The sequence below is a fragment of the Streptopelia decaocto genome (assembly GCF_964273445.1).
Source record: "Streptopelia decaocto genome assembly, chromosome: Z".
Taxonomy (NCBI): domain Eukaryota; kingdom Metazoa; phylum Chordata; class Aves; order Columbiformes; family Columbidae; genus Streptopelia; species Streptopelia decaocto.
The window spans coordinates 23,640,132-23,664,610 of record NC_138657.1 but is presented as its reverse complement, the minus strand read 5'-3'; the positions used below and the strand labels follow the sequence as shown (position 1 = coordinate 23,664,610).

The 24,479-nt window shown below is 36.5% G+C and overlaps 1 protein-coding gene across 5 annotated transcripts in view; it reads left to right on the top strand.

The window, feature by feature from the left end:
* Nucleotides 1-24,479, top strand: part of RIC1 (RIC1 homolog, RAB6A GEF complex partner 1) — a 50,951-nt gene extending 26,472 nt beyond the window's left edge. For 3 of the 5 annotated variants that reach the window (XM_082074942.1, XM_082074941.1, XM_082074938.1), the window contains 23 exons: nt 2,252-2,359; nt 2,954-3,096; nt 3,335-3,471; nt 4,418-4,509; nt 5,658-5,746; nt 6,707-6,851; nt 7,363-7,411; nt 8,526-8,675; nt 9,041-9,244; nt 10,710-10,748; nt 11,015-11,125; nt 11,714-11,803; nt 12,369-12,529; nt 13,496-13,634; nt 15,506-15,622; nt 16,153-16,881; nt 17,198-17,356; nt 17,467-17,600; nt 18,482-18,768; nt 19,577-19,771; nt 21,659-21,830; nt 21,969-22,157; nt 22,587-24,479. In XM_082074942.1, the coding sequence (XP_081931068.1) occupies nt 2,252-2,359; nt 2,954-3,096; nt 3,335-3,471; nt 4,418-4,509; nt 5,658-5,746; nt 6,707-6,851; nt 7,363-7,411; nt 8,526-8,675; nt 9,041-9,244; nt 10,710-10,748; nt 11,015-11,125; nt 11,714-11,803; nt 12,369-12,529; nt 13,496-13,634; nt 15,506-15,622; nt 16,153-16,881; nt 17,198-17,356; nt 17,467-17,600; nt 18,482-18,768; nt 19,577-19,771; nt 21,659-21,830; nt 21,969-22,157; nt 22,587-22,872 (3,925 nt within the window). In that variant the 3' untranslated portion in view covers nt 22,873-24,479. The remainder of the gene's footprint in view (nt 1-2,251; nt 2,360-2,953; nt 3,097-3,334; nt 3,472-4,417; nt 4,510-5,657; nt 5,747-6,706; nt 6,852-7,362; nt 7,412-8,525; nt 8,676-9,040; nt 9,245-10,709; nt 10,749-11,014; nt 11,126-11,713; nt 11,804-12,368; nt 12,530-13,495; nt 13,635-15,505; nt 15,623-16,152; nt 16,882-17,197; nt 17,357-17,466; nt 17,601-18,481; nt 18,769-19,576; nt 19,772-21,658; nt 21,831-21,968; nt 22,158-22,586) is intronic. The other 2 variants (XM_082074939.1, XM_082074940.1) reach the window with 2 other exon arrangements.

The following is a 24,479-nucleotide window of genomic DNA, read 5'->3' as shown; positions in this document are numbered from 1 at the left end:
TTAATCCTATATCATGTATTTTTTTATCTGTGAATTCCTTCACTCTGAAAGATACCAGACCGCATCAGGTGAATTTGACATCATGAACGCAGAGAAATGCACTCTCATGTACTGTTTAAAAAGTGCTCACAACCACCTCATGATGCTAGTATTAACTAGTCTATTATTATTGTTGTTGTTGTTGTTGTTTTTGTTATTGTTATTATTTCTGGCCTCCTGTGTGTCCATAATAGCTAGCTTACAAGAAGGGCTGTTCTTTCCCAAGACAGCTGTATTTTGTAATTAATTTTCTTTTGAAATGCAAAATGAACATTTTAATAATTTAATGTTAATCCAAATTATTATCTGTGGGTGGTAGATTAATTAACTTTACAGTAATTTTACTCATTTTTTGCTATAATCCTTCATGGTCACCATGGTTTTGTTCTGGAAAGGTGTTGCTGCTTCATCTGCTACCTCCAGAATGTGAAAGGTTGCCTTTGGTCTTACCTTAGCTAGCATGTATCTTTGTCCTTGCTGCATAAGAAAAGGTGTAGTATCCATCAAAGAATAACAGATACAACTTTTGTGTTTTGCTGTGAAATGGTAATGGAATTAAAGCACTAGATATACACTGAGATAACCAAGGCAGGAAAGAGGTAGAGGTATCCTTGCAGTGTCAAGCTTACCTAAAACTGCAGCTCCTTTGATTTCTGCCATGTCTTAGGCAGCTGCATTGGCTACCCTGGTGTAAAATAAGTGTTTTGTCAGTTAAAATCCAGGGAAAAATCATATAGATTTGTGTACCTATCGTTTCAGACTAAGGAAGTTAGACTAAACTCTAAATTTTCTACAATGCCTTTTTCATGCATAGCTTGCTTTGTTTACTACCATAATAGCCAGTAAACTCTAGCTCTGGAGCCCTCAGTACAGGACAGACATGGACCTGTTGGAGAGGGGCCAGAGGAGGCCACAAAAATGATCAGAGGGCTGGAACAGCTCTGCTGTGAGGACAGGCTAGCAGTTGGGGTTGTTCATCCTGGAGAACAGGAGCCTCTGGGGGGGACCTTATTGCGGCCTTTCACTACTTAAAAAGGGCCTGTAAGAAAGATGAGGACAGATTTTTTAGCAGGGCCTGTTACAACAGGACAAGGGTTAATAGTTTTAAACTAAAGGAGGGGAGATTCAGCCCAGACATGAGGAAGGAACTTTTTACAATGAGGGTGGTGAAACACTGGCACAGGTTGTCCGGAGGGGTGGTAGATGCCCCATCGCTGGAGACATTCCAGGCCAGGCTGGACGGGGCTCTGAGCAACCTGATCTGGTTGAAGATGTCGCTGCTCATTGCAGGGGGTTGGACTAGATCACCTTTGAAGCTCCCTTCCAACACAAACTGTTCTATGATTCTATAATGCTCATGACATGGATGAGCTGGATGACATGTTGCAAGACTTAAGATTGTAGGTCAGTTTTCATTAAAAAAAAAAAAAAGTTAATGAAGCACATGACACATCTGATAGCCCAGACAAATAAGACATATGTTAATGATGCTGTATTGAGCTTTAAAGTCACTCCATTTTGTTAGAGAATGAAATGTGAAATTTAAAATGAATAAAATAAAAATTGGAAACTTTCTACATCTGGAAGTTCATACTACGTAATGGTCTGTTTAAAGGAAGAGAATCAGTGCTTATTCATCACTTTTCTTAGTAGTTCTTAGGTTTATTTATTTGCAATAGGGAGATAGATTTATATGAATTACTCTAAGAAGTGGCTACCTGTTGGGTTATGCATGTTGAATAAATAGTATAAACATTGATCTGAAAAAAGGAACTGAAGAAACATTAACATTTTACTGTCTATAATATCTCTAATGCATCTTGGCAAAGAATGAATTGGAGATACTTAAAAATTCAACACAATTAATTGAAATTGTTGAATACCATTTTATTGAATCAGAATTTGCCTTAATATGTATCATTTATTTTAGGATTACTATAAGACAGGCTACACAGCTATTGTAGTGTTCATTCTCTGTTCATTGTCTAATTTTGCTTACATACTCTTTATAGGCATATGGGATGATATGACTGACTAAACATTTTGCTCTGAAATGATGTCCTTGATACGTGAGCGCTGCTTGTGGCAGGTTGCACCTGTCTGGTGTATATATTAATATATGTAAGGGGAAAGGAAGCCACAGGAATGTAAGTCAGTAACTTTTCTCTTTTGAGGGACATTTGTTTCAATTATAGTGTATCTCTTATTTTAGAGGAAGCCCACATCTGAAGGGAACCCCACATTATAAGGAAGAACAGTGTGCTCCTTCATTAAATCTAGAAATGAAGAAAGTGCTGGACTTGCAAGCCTCTATCACAAGGTATGTTCACTAATCATGTCTTAAGAATTTTTCTGCATATAGCCATTACTTGTTAAAAAAATGAAGGGGAAACTGGATGGAAAAAAAGCTTGTTAAGGACTAATAGTTACTAATACTAACTCTAAGGAGATGAAAAAGTAGATTGCTGTTTAAGAATTCTTTCTGTGCTTGGCTATACTGATATTTTTGTCAAATAGAAGTGTATAGCACATATATGTTCAGTATTACATTATGTTACTGTAAATGTGTTTGTGCTTGGGCTTAAAGTATGGATTAGAGATTTTGTGGAGACATAGGATATATAAGAGCAAAATGATACATAGCATTTCAACATTTCTTGAGCTGACCACAGAGAGTCCCTATTTGTCCTGGAAAAACTTTTTGTTTACCTCTCCTTTTTTTTTTTTCTGGTGATTGCCTTCCCTTTAAATAAGCTTTGAACATGCTAAGTGTGTGTGTGTGAGAAGTTGGTGGAACAGTATAGCACTGGCGTGGGGTGGAAAAGTAACAAAGTGAAATTTGTGAATTAATTGATTTTTCTATTGCATTGATTTGATATGTAGTTTTTTAGAGAATGACAAATACCTTTATTAGTTTGCAGTCCATGTTAGAGGATCTGCTTGTTGCTACTGCTGATGGATTTCTCCATCTTATTCACTGGGATGGTGTGACCAACGGAAGGAAGGCCATCAACCTATGCACAGTTCCATTTTCTGTGGACCTGCAGTCTTCTCGAGGTAGGTTTTGGGGGTTTGTATTGCTTATGATTGTTAACTATTGGCAAAATACCATCTACTATAAAATATTACCTCTGTTCTCAAGCAGAGATGGGGAAAATGTGCATTTCATAAATGTGAAAAAATAACCTGTTGAAATTATTTTTTTTCTGTGAAGTAATAAGTAGACAACCGAAATGTCTGTTGGCTTGCAATACCACTGTGTTCACACATTTTTAAATTACTGCTATTTTCTCAGCAGGTTCGTTTTTGGGCTTTGAAGATGTTTACATCAGAGATATGGAATACTGTGCCACACTTGATGGTTTTGCTGTTGTTTTTAATGATGGCAGAGTTGGTTTCATTACACCAATGTCAAGTAGATTCACTGCTGAGGTATTTTTGCTTTAGCATTTCTAACATGCACTCTACAATACGTGTGTTTTCCTTGGTCTCTTCATTTCAGTTAGCTTTCTACTTTAATTTCTGTTCAGCAAAGAAATCGAAATTTAGCAACTGCTTAAGAGATAATATAAGAACAAGACTGTGTTTCATACCATTATTTGAACTACTTTGAGCATAATTGATAGTAGCTTTAATTTTTGCTTATTTTTTCAAAATGTCACTATGGTTCTGAGGTCTTCTTACTGTCTTTGCAACAGACTTCCTGTTGCTGGTTATAAGGGGGTTATAGGAGGTAGTTTCTCCTATGGCAAAGTATCATAGGTGCTATTTCTGTCTTTTAGCTGTAATCGAGTCTAACAGTTCTCATAGTGACAGTGTACTTCAGCATTTGTTCTAAAGGAATCCTTTCCAACTTAGGTGTTTTCTTTACCTGTAATTCAGCCTACAAACTATACTACATTTTGTCATTAGGTCTCTTTATTTTAATTACAAAAAACCCAAAAAGATTTGCCTAACCTGTCCCAAACTCCTTCACATACTTAACAATATCTACTGTTGCAGATGGGAATTTATTTTCTTGCTTTGCATTTTGTCTTCATCCTTAGTACTATCTACTTATGCTGTATCAAGTATGTTCTTGCATTACAGGGTATTGACTTACTTTGGTTATTCAGAACTCTGATAAACAGTTTACTTACATACTGGCATCTTCCTGTAATTTTCATTAAGAACAGTGAAACCAGTTTTACATACTGTATTTTGTTTACCTGAGTCCTGTCAGTTAATATTGACATTTGCAATAGAAATTTCCTGAGGTGTTGAAGGTCAACTGGCATATCTGTAATATGGATTAGATGGGTAGCACATGGGTAGAAGCTGACTATCATGAATAAAAGACCTGTTTAACCAAAAATTCTGTGGATTCCTTTCTTTGCAGCAGCTCCATGGTGTCTGGGCACAAGATGTGATTGATGGAACTTGTGTGGCAGTGAATAACAAATACAGGCTAATGGCATTTGGATGTGGCAAGTAAGTTTTGTAAGGCTAGTTCAAGGCGGGGGGGGGGGGGGGTTAGATTTCACTGAAAAACTTTGGGGTGTAAGCACTAGTTTCTTCTTACCAAGTTGTGTTGCAAGACATGTAAAGATGAGAATAATCAGTCTGTCAAGAAGGTAGGAGGGAAGAAGAGAAATTATTGCCTGCTTGAACTGCAAGTGAAATTGATGCTTGCTCTTCAGCTCTGGAAAAAAATAAAAAGGTGACTGGACCAGTTGCAAGGATTGGAAAGTGCTGTTTTCCCAGTTAATCTCAAAGTTAATCTCAAAGCCAGTTTTAAGCAGTTAATTTTATTAATATTGACAAGAATCAGTACTTCACACCCAACTGAGAAAATGCTCTGTGAAGTGTTGATTTATTCAGGGAAGATGTTGCCTGTTTGAGTAACTGTGAATATTTAAAAATTAAATGTTGCAAAAGTGCTTTTTTGTGTGTGGTTTTATGCTTACTTCTCCTTCCAGAGAGTTCGTTCTGTATAATGTTGCTTTAGCTGGTCTAGAGCGCAGGTTTGGTGTTTCAATTAATTAATTAATTAATTGGGGTTTCAGTTTTTGTTTATTTTGTTTTTTTGTTTGTTTGTTTGCATTTTCATTTTGTTTTGTGTTTGGTTTGATTGTTTTTAATTTGCGTTTTAGAGCATTTCAACAGATCTGGGTGGTTTAGTCTTCAACTATCTTCTTAAGAAATAGTGTTCTCGGTTGTAGTAATAATGCAGCATGCTGGTAGTTTGCCCCTGAAACAGGAATGGTTACTATAATTCATTCGTTTTTGTATGCATTAGTACACTCCTGATGAGAAATTTGAGCACCAATTGAATACTGACTTCCCTCATGGATTGTATTGCATTTGGAAGTCATAAATATGTGGATTGCATATTTTCAGAGTACTAAGTAGTCCTAGTGCATTGGTTATTACAGTATTTCTGGTTTGGGTCCCCTGCTGCCTTCTGGAAAGTATCTTACACATTTGTGTCATAAAGTTCTTTGAGTGTTACTTGACATAATGTTTCTGTTCTTGAAAAGTTTGGTATTAGTGAGAAAAAACCAGCTTTGTATTAACCTCTTGAAACTGATGAGAAATGTAAATGGTCTGTGGCCTAAAGCATGTGTAATCTCTTCCAGCGGCTCTGTGCAGGTTTATACGATAGATACCACCACTGGTGCCATGCAGTTTTCTCACAAATTGGAGCTGACACCGAAACAATATCCTGGTGAGCTACTTTTATTACTAGAATTTTCCAGCTGTTTTTAGGGAATTAAAAAATATTTTTATCCTTGACTAGTAAACAATTATTTGTGGTTTGCATTATCACTGATGGGATTCCTACTTAATCTTGCATGTTTGTAGTAATTCACTATCATGCATTTATTCTTTAGCTGCTTGCTTGTAACTAACTTTTGGATATGTTTCACATGTGAGTGTCTGAAGTTGTTTAGGCTTTTTTTTTTACTAAATCTGAATCTGAGGTAGTTTATAGGCAGTGCTGTTTACGATTGTTCCTTTTTAAGTGCTGTAGATCTTAGGAGTTCCCACATGTAGCCTTGGCGTTACTTTTTCATTACCCACCTGAGAAAATGTGAGAAAACTGATCATGAATATCATAGAAGTGTGAGTTAACTTGAAACAACTGACAGGTAGGGTATAGAAAAAAATTGAGTAATCCAGCACTCTGCCTGAACTGCAGTGAACAAAAGCTCAGTGGAGTTTTTCATATGAGCTTTGTGGGTTAGAGTGAGGAACATACAGAGTGGATAAATTGCATCTTCAGCTGAAAATGTTTGCACCTATTACGTCTCAACAAAAAAAATCAAATATGTAAATAACAGAGTTTTACAGTTGTGCTAAGTTCCAAAGAAAGAAATTTCAAGGGTGACTATAAAAATCTTTTATCCTAAAATAACTTTACCAGAATTACAATTTTATGGTTGCATCCTAGCATGATATCTTTCTGGCCTGCTTCTTTGTATTCTTAATTTACCATGAAACCAGACATGTACTGGAAAGGAATTGTGAGTTCTTCATTTGTTGCTTATTAATTTTGAGGTGGCGAGTTTAATTGAAAAATCAATTGTTTATTTTCATATATTTTTGCTGGTTCTCTTACGGTGAAAGGAGTTGAAGCATATTTGATGTTTTTCACATGTTTTTTTAATTGTCTGTTTTTAAACAGATATTTGGAATAAAACAGGACCTGTTAAACTAATCAGATGGTCACCTGATAGCTGTGTTGTGATGGTGACCTGGGAATGTGGAGGCTTGTCCTTATGGAGCGTTTTTGGTGCTCAGCTTATCTGTACTTTAGGAGGTGATTTTGCGTGAGTATCTTTAATGAAGTTGTAAAATGTTTTACTAGAAACTTTTATTTTTCTAATTAAAAACATTTAATTGGAAAATAAATAAATTAATTAGCTTTTAAAAATCCTTTCTCTGTTATAATTCCTTATATGTTGGAGTAATTGAGTAAAATTTAGGAGAGAATCATTTGAATATAAATGAAAATGTGTTATTCTCCTTTTGTAGTGGTCTTTTTAGCCATAAAAGCAAATTACTCTAAAGGCAGTTTTTAGCAGATAAATATTAAAATTCCCTCAGTGCCAGTACATTCTTGCTGAAAATGTGCTAACATCCAGAAATCACAATTCAATCAGTTTATGCCAGACAACTGATAATTGCTTTTCCTTTTAGGCAGTGTCATGGATCAAACAGGCTTTGTAATTTGAGATGAGGTTCAATATGGTACTATATGACAGTACAAAGATATGAAGATAATTTCTTATTTTGATGAAGTTATTTCCAAACTCAAGCTTGTTTTGTTCTGTTTTTAAGGTATCAGTCTGATGGTGCCAAAAAGGACCCTCTAAAGATCAGTTCTATGGTAAATATGATGTAATATGAATGTAAAAATATTGTAATAGGTTGTTAATTTTAAAAATTATTTTTAGTAAAACAGATTTTAAAAATTTCAAACTGACTTTCTTTAGTTTTATTACTTTCAAAGAATAAGATCTCTTTATTAAACTTTCTAACACCAAAATTATATTGAGGGAAAAGGGGAGAACTGATGGGTTGTGGTTTGTTTTTTTTTTTTTATGTATAGTCCTATTCATTAAGTGTGCATGACATGCCTTTTCTGGGCATTGCTTTTAATGTTAAGAATGAACAGTTTTCGTTTTCCTTATCCTCATATCTTTTTTTTTTTTTTTTTAAACTGCTGCTGTATTTCAGAGTACAATGAGACACAAAACACCACTATTTGTAAACTTACATACTTCCCTAAAATTACTGTCGTATCTTTGGCTGTTGAGGCAGCTTAACTTAATATGAATATGAACTCAAGAGAAACTTAATTGCTGCTGTTTTAATACAAACTCATTAACATTAAATCCTGCTAGTCTGTCTAATCACTTGTTGACAAATATCAAACACAATCAAGGCCTCTTTTACAAACCATGATGAATTGTGTACAATACTTCTAAACCATGATTTTATTTATTGATAGCCTAGTTGCTATGAAGATTGACAAATTTAAACGTGCATCCCAGGTGGATGTACATATTTGTGAGGACAGTACAATGGATCTTTTATAAAAGCACACAGATTGAAATTCTTATAGTGTTGAACTTAATGAACAACAACTAATGTAATTTTGAGGATCAGTATTTTTTCATACTTGATTCTCCTTGCATCTTTTTTGTTAGTTGCTTTAAGCTGCAAACTAAACAATCTTACGTGCATGTCTTGCATAGTTAGTTTTCATTTAATCAACATTTTTAAATGAAGAAAAGAATTCAAGCTAGATTCTTACTGTTCCTTGTGGATTTTACTGCTATGGGTTACTTACAATTCCTATAATGATACATCTTAGAACACCAAACACTAAGCTCATGTCTATCGTAAGATCAGTTACAGTAAGTTTCTGTAATTCTTGTTTTCTGAGACTACATAGTGTTGGGTTTAGGTTTTTATTATTATTATTATTTTACATTCAGACATGGGGATCAGAAGGGTATCATCTCTGGGTTATTGATGGGAATTCTTCAAACATTAAACCTGAAAGAGATGCAAATAATGAAGCTCACCAGTTTGGTATTCTGCAGTTTCATTTCATCAAGAGTGCACTCACTGTTAATCCTTGTATGGTAAGTTTTGTGTTGATAAATATCCTTATTTTAGAGCATATTTCCAGTTTTCAGGTGACCTCTGAGTTATTCTCTTAACAGGTTTTAAGTCTGTTTTGCAGCCATTAGATTGGTCTCCTATTTTTATCATAGGGCCTTTAAAATGGTCCTTTGGAAATACTGTTATGCAATACTGTAACATAAAACCTACTAGCAATACCGTAACATAAAACCTACTAGTACATCGTGGTACAAAAACTGAAAACTGCTTTAACGCTTAGTTTTCGTATTGTTTACGTAGAACTCATTAAGATATTGATTATATGTTTTCTTTTGTTTTCTGTACAGGTAGTTCAAAGTTGCTTTTTGTTTTGTTTTTAATATAGAGTAACCAGGAACAAGTCCTCCTTCAAGGAGAAGATCGCTTGTATTTGAACTGTGGAGATGCAACACAGGCTCAGAGTCCCAGAAATACATCAGTGCACTCTGAACATAAGCCTAGCAGGGAAAGAGGCCCATTTTCAGATGGCAGTTTAGATTCTCAGGGTTTAAGCACTTTACTAGGACACAGGCATTGGCATGTTGTACAGGTAATTGTTGTGGGTTGCCCATATGTGATCTGTGCTTGTGAGAGTTTGTAGGACTGGAATCTGTAGCTGTTCTTCTCACTCTCTGCCATACTCTTTTCCTCTAGTATGAGGTCATTGCCTATTTATTGTCTCTTGGGTTTCCCCTGATACAGCTTTTTCTGATTGCCAAATGATAAAGGAATGTTGGCTGTCTTAGTCTTGTGGCTATGAGTTTGCATCCTAGCTCAAAAAAAAAAGCTGAATATCTTTTTAACTTCTGGAAGGAATAGTTAAATTAGCTTCCTGTGCTTCGAAAGGGAGAATAAGTGTGACATGCAAGAAATCCTTTAGAAAATTGTTCTGTTATTTTATGCAAATTGCTTTAAAAATATTCAACAGATGAATACAGCATTTGTACTTTGGCTGTATTTTCAAGCAGTCTTAGATGGCATCTATTTAAACATGTAATTAAAACTTCACAGCATCAAGCTTGCAAAGAAGAAATTATTTCCAGGGCTAGTAATGGGGCAGATTCCATTTTAGCTGTAATATAGAGGAAAAATTCAGTAAATTTTAATCTGTGGTCTGTTCCCTTACAATCTGTAATTCTAACGTGTCTTCTTCCACACTTGAATCGGTAGATATTTTTCTAAATAATGGTTTTTAAAAGGCCTCCAAGATTTTGTTTTTCAAATAGCACATGAATTGGTATTAGTAAACAGCATTTGACTCTTGGCATGTATGTCAGGTTCTAGATACTGTTGAATTTCCACTTTAACTGGCCAGGTAGCTGTTCTGTCTTCTGGAACTGGCACAGTAGGGAGAATTCTGTGTAGGAGTATAACACAATTGAAATTACTGTGGAGAGCAACATTCCCATGAGAACAGCCAGTAGCTGGGTAATGAGAGCACTTATTGCCTTGTATCAGACCAAGGACGGGTGTTTGAACAGCATTTCAACCTGGATTTGTATCATTCCACGTGACATGAAGAATGCAGGATCAAGATTTAATTTGACATATCCCAGTCAAGTGCTTTCATAACATGGCTTTTGGATGTGCTGGTTTGTATTTCCGATGGGATTAGAAATTTCATCCTACCACTCAAAGTCCTTCCTGAATTTGTGTTTGTCAAAACTTGTATGTTCCCAGGAAAGGTTCTGATGGAGGAGAAGTATGTAAGGGGGAAAAGAGCAAATTTTAACTATTAATCTCTAACATGGTATTAGTTGTTTTATGTTGTTAATGCATTTCTGTATTTCTTGTATTAAAAACAAGCTAACGTTTAGGCTTCAGTAACTTTCAGGGGTGGGGGGGAGAGGCAGGGAAAGTAATTGTCTTTAAAAAAGAAATCCCAACATTAAAAACCTTTAAGCTAGCGTTTTGGAAAAACAAGGATGTCGTACATGTTTCTTTAGAACGTTATAGTTAATCACTAAGGGTGCTTGGTATAGTTACGTGGTGTCGGTTTTCTGTTTTTTTTTTAGATTCATAGTACGTATCTAGAGAGCAACTGGCCTATAAGGGTGAGTTGTTTTAAGAGTATGTTCTTGTCTCTTTAAAAGTATTGGGTTTTTATAACTGTCCCTTAGGTTTAGATGAGCTGTGGAAGATTAAATCACTTTTTAAATTGCAGAAAGAAGAATATGCGTTTGGCAGTAAAGTAGATAACATGAAGATACTTTACAAGTTTTGACTCTGGCATATTGCCTTGTAGTGACGTACTTGGATAGGATATATTATTTAAATAAGTTCCCTCCTGAGGTTCTGTTTTTTTTTTCTCTTTGAACAGTTTTCAGCTATTGACAAGCTTGGACAGAATGTAGCTGTTGTTGGCAAGTTTGGTTTTGCACATTATTCTTTGCTTACCAAAAAATGGAAGCTATTTGGAAACATTACACAGGTGAGAGGTTATGGTACTGTATTGAGGTCATATTTGTCGATATGAGATTCTTGGAGGAAATAAAAAAGTATGTTTTCCAAGTAAACAACCTGCAGACACACTTGGGAATAAGGGTGCTGGTTTTGCATGTGTTTTTCATAAAATGGCTGAAGCGCTTATCTTGTGGCTTTGGCACAATAATTTGTGTCTGATTATTAAAAGGTTTCCAAATCTGAGTGTGCATAGTCAGACACTTAGTCCCATGTGTCTTATCTGAGAGTTTGTCTGAAACATAGCTTTGGATGCCAAGCTTGTAAATTCTGGGCAGAAGTGGAAAGCTAATTTGAGAGAGTTCAGGGACGCCAGTAGCATAAGGAACTGTGTAGCTGTGTTTTGTCGGATGGTGTTCGTCCTTCACAAAGTTTGGTACTTTGGGTTTTTTTAAACAACAGAAACTTCATATACATAGTTTGTCTTGCCACTATCAATAAAGCTTATAGAGATCGAGTATGGTTTTCAGAAGACACCCATAGAATGTACGTGAGTGTATATGTATATTAAAAAAAACCCAGACATATATATGTCATTTGCTTGTATTTTTCTTTTCAGGAGCAAAATATGGTGGTAACAGGTGGCTTAGCATGGTGGAATGACTTTATTGTTCTTGCATGTTATAATTTAAATGATCATCAGGAAGAGGTGAGGTATTTTTCCTCAAAGTAAATAAATCACACTTAGAATATCTGATCTATAGTAGTATTGTAAATCTGAAAAGCTTGCTACATAAGTATCAGAACTTCTTTATTAATATGTAAGTAATTATTTGCAGAGAAATTTATTATTGTTACTAAAAATGATTTTCTGCTGACTACCATGAATCTACTCGTTCCTCTGAAAACTTCATGACATTTTTGCATGTTGGCATTAAACCTGTTTTGTGGTATTTTGGCACACTTCTGTCAGGTTTTAAATTGGATGGGCAGAACAGCATTGCTTACTGTTTGCTGTTTAAAACTAAGGAATAAAACTCATTCCTTACGTTTGTTGTTCAGTACTGGAGGTTTGGCTGTACTGTTCTTTAACCACTTCAGATGCAGTAATGTAATGCAACGAGTAAAACATTTGATGAAACAAAAACCCAGTAATGTGTCTTGCCAGATATATTGGACAGCCATTCCACAAAAAATAAAATGATCGAATGTGGAATTACTATGAGTTTGTTGGTAAACAGAACCTGTATTCAAACTACGTCTTTTCTTTGTAGCTGAGAATCTACCTGCGAACGTCTAATCTCGACAATGCATTTGCACACATCACCAAAGTGCAAGCAGACACGTTACTACTGAGTGTCTTCCGGGACATCGTAATATTGTTCAGAGCAGATTGTTCCATTTGCCTTTACAGTATTGAGAGAAGGCCTGAAGGGTGAGTGTCACTGTTTAAATGCTTTTGCAGTATTAATGCTTGTAGATCTGTTCTCAGGCTGAGTAAATACTTAAAATAATATAAAGTTTAGAGTCAGATTTTTAAAATACAGAGGGGTGAGTGTTATCTGTGTGCACAAGTGGTAGTTCATGAGTGTTGTCACTTGTGCACATGCAAGTAGGCACGTTAGGTATGGAAGTGGTGACTGACATAGGCGTGTTTCCAGCTGTCTGTATGAACATGTTCTAGCTGATAGAAACTTGAAAAATGAATGTAAATAGAAGAAAAAGGTACTAAAAGGCACCCACATATTTGAATGTTTCTAACATTAGAAGTAGGAATTGGTGGGAGGGGCAGCAGGGTAGCAAAGTTCAAGAGAGAAAAGTTGGGTCTGTGGTATGGTTGTGGGGACCTATTTTGGTGCAAAAGAAGTAGCAACATAAGAGCCCAATACTATCAGACTGCTAAGATAAGTGAACCTAAGGAGGAGAGAAAAGTTCCCGGATAGTTTTTGAAGTGCCTAAGCAGGTGATTTTTTCTTACTGTTACGGTATCTTGGTTTCAGCAAGAAGGGAACTTTCTGTAGCAGAAAGCAAGCTGTCGATCCACTTCAGAGGAAATATTTTCAACGTTTTTTCAAAAAAAAATTCCAACAAAATCCAAACCCTAGACTTGTCGCATTGAACAGTGACTAGAGTATTATTCTGAGGTATCTAGTGATATCTTCTATCCACTCATAGCTGTATTCCCCAAAACTATCAAGATGAAGTAGCCCAGCCTAGGTTTATTTGGTAACTCTATGTAGAGGGCCTGTGGGATTCCTGGTTAAAGGAAGGTCATTTTGGTCTGTACAGTAAACTATTAGCTAAACTTAAGTTGTTTATTTTCATTAGGTTTACTTCAATATATTAATTTTATGTTAAGTACTATTTAAAAATTGCTAAATGTAGTAATCTTTCCTTTCAGTCTTAACCCTACTGCCAGTATCCAAATTCTTCAAGAAGTGTCCATGTCTCGGTACATTCCTCATCCTTTTCTTGTAGTGTCTGTTACGTTGACATCGGTGAGGACAGAGACTGGCATCACCTTGAAGATGCCTCAGCAGGTAACAGGTCTATAGTGCTCAAAATTTACAAGAATCAGTGCCTGAATTTGTTAGCCAAGTCCTCAAAGGTTGTCTGGCTGATAAATGAATCATAAATCAGTGGTACTTCTATATGGTAAAATGCAAACTTGTTTTTTTTCTGATGCCTGTTATGTAGACACTGTATGTGTGAATTGAGGGGACAGTGAAAATAAATTCTAAAGTCTTACTTCTATTTCTGATCTTCTCTTGTCATCTTTTGAAGCTTGGAGCTGAATCTTGGAGGACGAATTAAACTTAACCTTATGTCAAGTGTCTGTTTCTCTGTTGTGTATTAAAAGTTGGACACCAGGGCAATTCATGACATTAGAAGTGCCTTTCTTGCTGCAACGAGTGCATTACTCAAAGAATAAATGGAAAAAAGAGAAGATGGCATATGACCGTATAAGGTTACTTCTAGCCAATTTCCTACTACATTAAAATAAATTAAAATAATCTCTCCCACTTGTTACATTGGGAGATAGACCAACAGCCAAACAATGACTATGGTGTGAAGGCAAAGCCCTGTTTTAACTCCCGGAAATTATTCGGGCCACTGAAAGCACTGTGCTTACATTTTCGTTGTCTGTGGTGTAAACAAATTAAACTTAACTATTTGAGTAGCTGTAGTATGCAGCATATTTTCTCATCAGAGCAGTTACCTTAATATAGTTTGGAAGTTGCATTGTCTGTGACACAGGCACATAGTCATGTGAAAGTGCTTATGTCTCTCCACGTACCACTGGCAAATATGAAAGTAATGGCACAGATGTAAAATCTGGAGGTTTGCACTTGCTACCTTCAGTTTGTTCTCATTTAGTGGCTCGCAGTGCTGAATGTGTGTCCTGAGACTTTGATATGATGTTAGACAAAGGCATAAAAGGCAACATGCTTTTAGTTTTCTAGTCCAGCTTGCTGTGAGACAGTGTCCTTATTACTGAACTACCTGACCTACAGTGTTTCCTAATTCTGAGAAAAAACTATGGAAACTTTTAGAGCACTAATCATATTTTAAATGTAGCTTCAGATGGAACAAACGTTACCCCTTTTCTTTCTGAGAGCCCATAACTTCAAACTTGTTTGATCCTTCTGATCAGAGGAAAAGTATTAATGTTGGCACCGAGTATGACACTGCACTGTAGACAAAACAATGTGTCTGATGCAGTGGAGTGTGTCAGCCTTTTCAGTGCTGCTATCTGTTGGTGACCTTAACTCCAGATGCTGTGAACTTACTATACAGGCCCTCTGCCCATGCATCTTAAAACTGAACTTCATGCACAGCATGGTATTGGCTGCAGTGACTTGGGTTAAAATGAAAATGAAATTTCAGTTCTGAAGTAAATATTTAGAAAGAATACTTTGCTTTCTTGATATACCTAACTAGGAAGATTTTTCTCTTACTGCAGCTTTTAAAAGTTCAAGATGCTGTACAAGTGTGGCTAAACTCTTGGCTTGAGTACCAGTGTTAGTCTTTGCAGTCAGATACTGGCAATCATATCATGGCAGTATTGATAAGAATACAGAGGTTTATTCTTCTTAAAATACTGGTAGCTTACTCATGCCAAGAGGCATAGTTGGAAAAAGCCCAAATCAAATAAACATATGGAATGAGTCTAGTGAAGAGAAATCTTCCAGTATTTACTCCTTTGCACAAGAACTACATAAATGAATCTATCTGTAGGTACTCAGTTCTGCTTGATTTTTCTGAGTCCTGAATTGAGTTTGGTTGTTGTCATCTCTGTATTGCAGTGCAGTTAATTTATTCTTTTTATTCTGGGTTTGTATTGTGGTTATAGGCAAAATGATGCATTCAAAAAGCTTGAATAATTTGCATTATACTCTTTTATCCTTAGGCTTGTGAGGCTGAAAGTATAATGCTAAACTTAGCAGGACAACTCATCATGTTGCAGAGGGATCGATCTGGACCCCAGATACGAGATAAGGATAACAATCCTAATCAAAAGAAGCATGTGAGTAAATATATGTGGAATATTGTATATAGGTTCAAAGATGTTGTGAAAGACTGAAGAAGTTATGTAAGAGAGTGGTGCAGGCATGAGGAAAAAAGGTCTATAATGCAAGGCAGTTTCTACATGTACAGGCTGAATTGTTAGCTGGAAGTAAATCACCACTCCTGTGATTTTTATTTTTTTTCTCTAAGAACCTGTGAAACGTTGGTACTTAATTGTGTGAATGTCTAACTAAATTATTTACTACTTGACTTTAATACTTGTATTGCAGTGAAAGATACAGATTTTAAGCATAAAGGTCCTGTGCAAATTTTGGTGTGCTCTAGTGACAGAAAATCTCTAGTCTATCTAAAACTATTCTGTATGTTTATGGAACATTACATTTTTTTGCAGAGTATGATTACAAAGTTCTTAAAAACAACAAGAAGAGAAATCAGTGACTGAATTTTTCAATTTTTCTGTGCTGAGGGTTAAAAAAAAAAAAGAAAAGGAATAATGAATTCTGATTTTTTTTTTTTTTTTTTTAATAGCTGCCTTTTTGTGCTCCAGTTGTCCTAGCCCAGTCTGTTGAAAATGTATGGACTACTTGCAGGGTCAACAAACAGAAACGCCACTTACTGGAGGCTCTGTGGCTCAGCTGTGGTGGGGCAGGTATGAAAGTCTGGCTTCCCCTGTTTCCCAGAGATCATCGAAAACCGCATTCGTTTCTGTCAAGACGAATCATGCTGCCTTTCCACATCAACATATACCCGTTGGCTGTTTTGTTTGAAGATGCCTTGGTTCTTGGTGCTGTTAATGACACTGTGCTCTATGACTGTTTATACACTCAGACCAGTGCTAGAGAACACTTGGAGGTTCTCTTTCCTTTCTGCATTGTTGAGAGAACCTCTCAGATCTACCTCCATCACATTTTACGCCAGCTTTTGGTTAGGAACCTCGGTGAACAAGCCTTGCTTTTGGCCCACTCCTGTGCCACATTACCATACTTTCCTCACGTACTAGAACTGATGCTTCATGAAGTGCTGGAAGAAGAAGCTACCTCGCGGGAACCCATTCCCGACCCTCTGCTTCCCACTGTGGCGAAGTTCATTACAGAGTTCCCCCTCTTCCTGCAGACAGTTGTTCATTGTGCTAGGAAGACAGAATATGCCCTGTGGAATTACCTTTTTGCTGCTGTTGGGAACCCAAAGGACTTATTTGAAGAGTGCTTAATGGCCCAGGACTTGGACACAGCTGCCTCTTACCTTATTATCCTACAGGTAATGGTACCTCATAAATTCTAAGAGAGGTGATATTTACTGTTTACTATTCCAAAATATTGTCATATCAAAGTTACGCATGTTAAACAGATTTTTAATTTAACAGTTTTCTGTTGAGATTATGTCCCTCTATGAAGGGGGGGATATCATATGATGCAAGTAGTTAGTTTACTGTTATAAAAAATAAATAATGGCATGAAATTTGCTTCTTCTCACCTCTGGTATACTTGAATGTGACATAATGTGACTTGACTTAATAGGACTTTTGTTGCTTGATGGCAGAAGCAAATTACTTAATTTGCTTTGTTGCTTGCAGAATATGGAAGTTCCAGCAGTTAGCAGACAACATGCTACTCTCCTATTTAATACTGCCTTAGAGCAGGGAAAGTGGGATCTTTGTCGTCATATGATCAGATTTCTTAAAGCCATTGGCTCTGGAGAAACAGAGACACCTCCAGCTACACCAACAACTCAGGTTTGTGGTGAAAATAGTAAATACTGTGCATCGAGCCTTGTATGATTAACCTTGCTGCTGTATAGCACGTTTGCTCCTTTGACTGTATGTTTGGGTTTTCTTGATTTTAGGAACCTAGTTCAAGTAGTGGCTTTGAGTTCTTCAGGCATCGCAGCATTAGTTTATCCCAATCAGCAGAGAATCTCCATAGCAAATTTAACTTGACAAAAACACTGAGTATGCCCTCTGGCCCGTCTGGAAAAAGGTAATTGGTAGTAATGTCTTTTCCTTCCTCACTTTGTTAGGTACCATACTAACCGTCTTACAATTAAAGTTGTGGAAATACATTGTATGATAGAGTCAGATTTGTGATAGTCTCCTTCCACATCCTTCTGCATTTGTCTTTTTCTGACTCTCCTAATGTGTGTGCCTCTCGTATGTTCTTGGAAGAATATATTCTCAGACATGTAAATATATATGTGTGTGTGTATATATGGGCAGACATGCTTACGTGGATATTACTAACCAAAAGCCTCTGATTCCACTGAATGCATACATAGTGATTTAAATAGTTAGGGAGACCTTAAGCCTTATCTTTGAATGGTCTGTTTTGCTGAAAGATGCAGAATTCATAGTGATAGGTGTTAATATTCAGAAGTGGCTCTGAACTGAAATTCATTATTATCTTGGTTTCGGCTTCTTTTCCCACATAAGACCTTCAGAGCAACTTAGTACTAATTCAAATGCTTTTATTTTGTAATTTTCCATAGAGAGTACTATCTTAAGAGTTTTGATAGGAAGGGTCCTAGACTAATACTTGAGTTTTTCTCAAAACCTGTTTCTCAGAAGTCACTTTACAGTGGCATCTTCCTTTTATCTCCTCTTCTTCACTTTTTTTCTGCATTGCTAGTATTTTAATACTCTATGGACACTGCTGCTGTTGTATCTTCTTCCCTTATTTCACTTACCTTTTGAGGCAGTAGAATCTTTTAGAGAATATAAATAGCAAGGAATGGTGGAAACTGCTTTTGTTAATATATAGAAAGTCCCACTGGTACCTTGATGTACTATGGTTGTGGCCAACAGCCTTTGCAACTCCATTTTATCAGTCTTAATGTCACTCACTGTTCTCTGGTCTGTCTATAGGTGGAGTAAAGACAGTGACTGTGCTGAGAACATGTACATTGACATGATGCTCTGGCGGCATGCTCGGCGTCTGTTAGAAGAAATCAAGTTGAAAGACCTTGGCTGCTTTGCTGCGCAGTTGGGTTTTGAGCTCATTGGCTGGTTGTGCAAGGAGCGAGCAAGAGCTGCGCATGTGGAGGATTTTGTGTTTGCTTTGAAAAGGCTACATGAGGATTTCCACTGGCCATTTCCAGTCATACCAGCCTCGTCCATTAATTCACCTTTCAAGAATGGAAAGTACAAAACAGGTGCCGTAACATCTGAGTTGATTTGGACCAGGTTTTTTTCCTGCAGTCCTGCAGCCATCAGTCTGAATCTGTCCTTCCTCAGTTCAGCCTAGCAAACAACAGGCTGAAGCTTGGCACCTGCAGAACTTTCTCATACAGGGTGTGTTTTTTGAAGGGATTCCATTTAATGCAAATGACATCTCTTGTGTAGTCTGAACACACTACTGTTTCTGTTGAGGTTTCTTGCTTTCTCAGGTGCATTGAACTGGACATCACTTGTAGCAGATGTTGAGTTGAACGTGGATATTGCTCCTTGATGTGAATTCTGCTACAGAAAATTGCTAAAGTCAACACTATTCTTATATAAGTCGTTAGCTGAGGTTTTGAGTAACTTTTTTATAAAAAAGTAATGTTCACAATATTAGAAATTTGCTTTATGATAAAGTGTAAGAATTTTGAAGGCTTGCTGTAAACATCTATTGTATTATTAATCTCCCACTTCAATAGTTTATCTTCTTAGGCCGAAGTTGATACCAGCTGCCAAGTCTTCCTCGTTTCGGTAGTAGCAGCACCATTGTTTAGTTCTATTGATGCCAACATTTCATCAGCTGATATTTTTTTTATTCCTTTGACATAAAAAGCTGATCAGAAAATCCTGAAATACCTAAACTTGCACTGCATTCCCTTTTGTGGTGATCCCTCAGTAAACAAATTGAATATTGACTTAGAGACAAGTTTTAGCTTTCTGAAATGCCTGGAGAGAACTTGCCAAATTTCCCTTTTGATCGTTACATGATTTTCCTTTGGTGGGCTCTGTTCTGTTTTTTAGCTGTGGGGGAGCAGCTGCTAAAATCTCAGTCTGCAGACACCTTTGTAAACATGGAAATGGACACAGGAGTATCAAACACACCTCGGAGTCGCAGCTGGCTTGGCACTATCAGCTCGTCTCAGAGAGAGGTTGACACAGTTTCATCCCATGGACCACACATGCAAGATGCGTTCCTTTCTCCTTTGCTAAGTAAAGGTTAGTCACTCTTCCTTCTGTCTGCTCATTGGAAAAATGCACCTGGAAGTACGTGCTTATGTTTTGATGTTGGCATGCCACTGCTGCATTGTTGCTTCTCAACTGCTGATAACCATAATTCAGGAAAAAAAATAAAAGAGGACTTTGAAAAATGAACTGGAATTTTTACAACAGAAAGTTAACACCCATGTCATACATCTTTAAGTACCTGAAGTAGAATACGAAATTGGTATCTGTTGAAGTTCCATCTGTCATGTTAACTTCGAGTTCATTCTTACAGTCTGGCTGAGAAGAGTGTTCTAAGTTTTTTATCTTTGTCTCTTGCATGGGTCAGCCTCTTTCACAGTTTGGGGCTGTTCTAATGCATGAACTTTGTGCTTTTTGATTTCTTTAGAAAGATATTAATACATTCTTTATTGATGAAGTTGAGGAATTTATAGTCCCATAGTTTTCTTCTTTCCTGTGGCTTTGTTTAAATCACTTTTCTAAAAGCTCAAATGTGTGACCAGCTTATGAAAATACAAAGGGGAATTTCATTCCCTGTGCATCTTTTTGACCACAATCAGAGACAGGAAATGTTTGTCTGACCATTCATCTCTTTTTTTTAACTCCCTCTTGTCCTCAAGCATAGAGCAACATATTCAACAGTGTCTGTGTCATGTGATTTCCACTTTATTAGGGGAAAGACCTAAGTACCTAAGTGTCAGCTACACCTCCCCAAGATGCTAAGGCCTCCTGTGAGAGTCAGAGCATTTGGAGCTGCTATTTAACAAGCTAACAGGCTTTAAAAAATGAAGAAAGAGTGAGGTTCTCTCCCTCTGCTTGGCCATGGCCTCATTCTATTTTCACACTGCTTTCTCTTGTTTATTACTTCTGGAGACTGCAAGAATGCATTCGGTTTAAGTAAGTTTGTTATAGAACTCTCTAAAAAGGCGTAATTTAAATGGGCAAAATTTATTTCTCTTTTCATTGCACTATCTTGTACTGCGTTCTGCCACTACCTCTGTTTCTATAAATAAGCATCTCCTTTTTTTTCTGAGCTGGATGAAGACCTTTGAGTTCAATGGACTTTGGTATGCATTTTGAAACAGGTCTTTCCTAAGTGAAACTAAATTAATAGTCTTTAAAATGTTGCAAGCTGAATAATAATAATAATTTCACAAATAACTAATCCAACAGTGGTATTTATGGGCAAGAAGCTAATAAAATAACTTTCTGACTTTCTAAACATTTTCCACAGAAAAGATGCATTTACTTTAGTATGGAAACTGTTCTGGAGGGTGGGTGCCTTCTTGACTCACCACTATAATGGTTTTGGTTTTGCTGTTACTGTCCTGTGAAAATTCTGTGGCTACACCTACTTTTAATGTTTTTATTAGAAACACTTATTTCTTTTTGTAATTAGTGCAAGTAAATATTCACATTACCAAGCATTCAGAATCTTCAGGGTTTTGTACAACAAAAAGAACTTGCTATTGCATCTTCATTTTTAACAAAGGTTATATAAGGCAGCATCTTTAGACAGACTGCAACCCTTCCTACACACTTAATTCTAGGATTATAGAGTGTAAGCAGCTATCACTGTGCTCTTACAATGATTGCCAACCCATCTTCAAGATCCCTTATTGATATTATTCTGCAGAATTATTTTTATTTGATAGGAAAACTACTGCATTCCTGCAGTAATAATTCTACCATATATAGTGCAACAAGAATAATGCTGAAGAGGAACGGACAGCATGCCTGAAGTAATTTCTTAGCACTGCAATACACAGCAAAGCATTGTTGTGTAATTGGTCAGTTTCTAGAGGAAGTAGCTCAGAAATTCTGAGTCTTACTGAAGTAAGTGGTTTCTTTATCCCTTATGTTTCTGGATGTTTTTGATAGGTGATGAATGCAGCATTGGTTCAGCAACGGACCTGACTGAAACGAGTTCTATGGTGGATGGTGACTGGACCATGGTGGATGAAAACTTCTCCAGTCTAACTCAGTCAGAGCTTGAACACATCTCTCTAGAACTGGCCAGTAAAGGGCCACACAAGTCACAGGTCCAGCTGCGGTAAGTGACGTCATCGATAGATTGGAAAGTTAAAATGACTAGTAGGCAGCGTTAGGAGAAAGAGACACGGTCTACTGAATCACACTGGGATTTTGTCTTCAGTGAAAAAAGAAATAAGAATACCTTTTTCCCATATAGGTACTTGCTACATATCTTCATGGAAGCAGGATGTCTGGATTGGTGTATTATCATAGGCCTTATCCTCAGAGAATCTTCAGTAATCAACCAGGTTTTCAGTATAATGCAATCCTCTGATATTGATGGAGAAATCTGTCAGAATATCAAGACTGGCCTATATGCTGTTGACAAATGGGCTTCTACAGATTGGTAAGTGATCTTTCCCACCTTTATTTTCATTCCTGTTGTAGCTGATTAGTTACCTAAAAAATAACTGAGAGTTATCTCAGCCCTAGCTGACACAACTGTTTAAAAGCCCCTTGCAGAAAATTTCAGGACAGTCACTTAATACAGTTGTGATCAAACTGGAAAAAAACAAAACAAAACCAACAAACCAAACCCAAAACAACTAACCCCCCAGCTTCTGTTTTTTGATTATGTTGCCTTTTCCCTCTATTTTAAAACAAACAACAACAACGCAAAACCACCACCACCACCACCACAAGTTTCTGTACTGAAAGCATGCTAGAAGATACTAATTTATATTAAAGATCTCCTAAGAAAAGCTGCTTTTCAGGCATATGACAGAAGTACTATTTTTCAATTAGCTCATGGTGCTCTATACCATTATTTTCCTAGCCCTGGGTACAAGCCATTTCTGAACATCATCAAACCACAGATCCAGAAACTAAGTGAGATAGCAGAGGAGCAAGTACAGCCTGAAGCTTTTCAGCCCGTGAATCCCTCTAAGGTTACGGAACAGGTGAACCCCAGAGCTGAGGAAAGCAGGACTTCATCTGGCCATGGCACTAATCCTCAGAGCGATGGTGGCAGCAGCAGTGTGAGCAGGCATGAAGAGGACAAGTCTAAGACAGAGGATGAGGATTCACTTCAAGACAGCAGTTATGACTGTATTGTGTCATAAACAGAAGATGAAAAACTTGCCAAGCGTCACGTGTGAAAGGAAACAAACCAGCTCTTAGACACGCTTCTCTGTTTTGGATTTGAACTTTTTTTTTTCTTTTTTTTTTTTTAATTTCAATCTTTGAAATCTTTAGTGGGGATAACTAAGCAGCAGTTTCATCTTAAAAATTCAAAAGGAGGCAAGATTTTTTTTATGTAATCTTCAGACTGCAGCTTTAGGTTTTCGTACTTAATATTGTTTAGAGACAGTGAATACATACGGAGACAGGTTCAGCTAATGTTCATCAGTACCTTTACAACACCTACGTGTTCTGAAGAAACTACTTATGTCTTGCTTGAGTTTAAAGGTGAAGAGGGGATTAAATTTAAAAACTCTTATCCTTTGCAGCTTGCCTGCCTAAGAAATATCTGATCAATGCAGTTCAGATTGGTTTGATACCAATATTTTATATTAAAGGACTGTAAAATATATTGTATGTTTTTGTGAATACTCTTGTACAAATACTCAAGGTTGTACCATATTTGAAGGTACCAATATGTAATGTGCATGTTTCTAGATTACTAGTAAAGTTAAAGCGGAGTTGCACTTCTTTCTGGATGCGGCATACTTTACTGACCTAACGTTGACAAAAGGTGGCTCAGCGGTTTTTTACTGCCACTTACAGATCTTGTATTTGGGTCTAAGGGATTGCTGAAGGTTATTTATTTCATTGTAAATTCTTTTTCTGAAAAAATGAATTTTTTTAAGTGTAAATACTCATCATATACTCTGGCTATGGGAAATTAGTTTAACAGCTCATACTTAAACATTTTTCAAACATTTTATAATATGCATACTTGTAACTGAGACATATTTAACTTTCATACAATGTTATGGAAAGCTGGCTGCAGAAGTCTGTTGCTTTGAGGGTACTTATTTTTTCTAGCTGCTGTCCCTATGTAATAACTACCTGTAACAGTATTAATTTAGATATTAGCTTGTTTGTACTGTGCAATCTGAAAAAAAATGCAACATTACTCATTTTATACAGAATAAAGTAGTTTATTTTTTATAACATCACTTGATTACTGACATGGACCAAACTAGTCATCATAGGGTAGTTACAGCATCTGTTGCTTTTCTGTTGTAGTTACTAAATGCACATCCATTTAAACTTTGAAAATTAAGAATATTCATGATTAAGTTGAAATAAATTGTGATTTTTATCACATTTATTTCTTTTGTAGATAAGATCAAGTGCTTTAAAATGTACAAATATTAAACTGTTGCTTTAGAACGGCTTTACTAAGCCAATACAACCAGTACAAGTGCAATAGGTGCAAGTATTACTTGGAAAGCTGGAGATTTTAGTGAGTGCAACTTGAATTTCCTTTGAAGAGGTGAAACTAATACTGGAGTTCTAGGAAAGAAATCCGGTTCAAGAGTCCCAGCATTAAGCTTAGTCTGCATTGTAGCTACTGGTTGCAGATAATGTCTATCATACCTACAAGCCCGTTGTGATTTGACATCAAAATCCATTATTGTTATATGGGGATACTTTAAGCTTTTTATGATTAAAAAAACTGCTTAATCCGTGTTAAAAGAAATAAAAACTGTGCTTCAAGTTA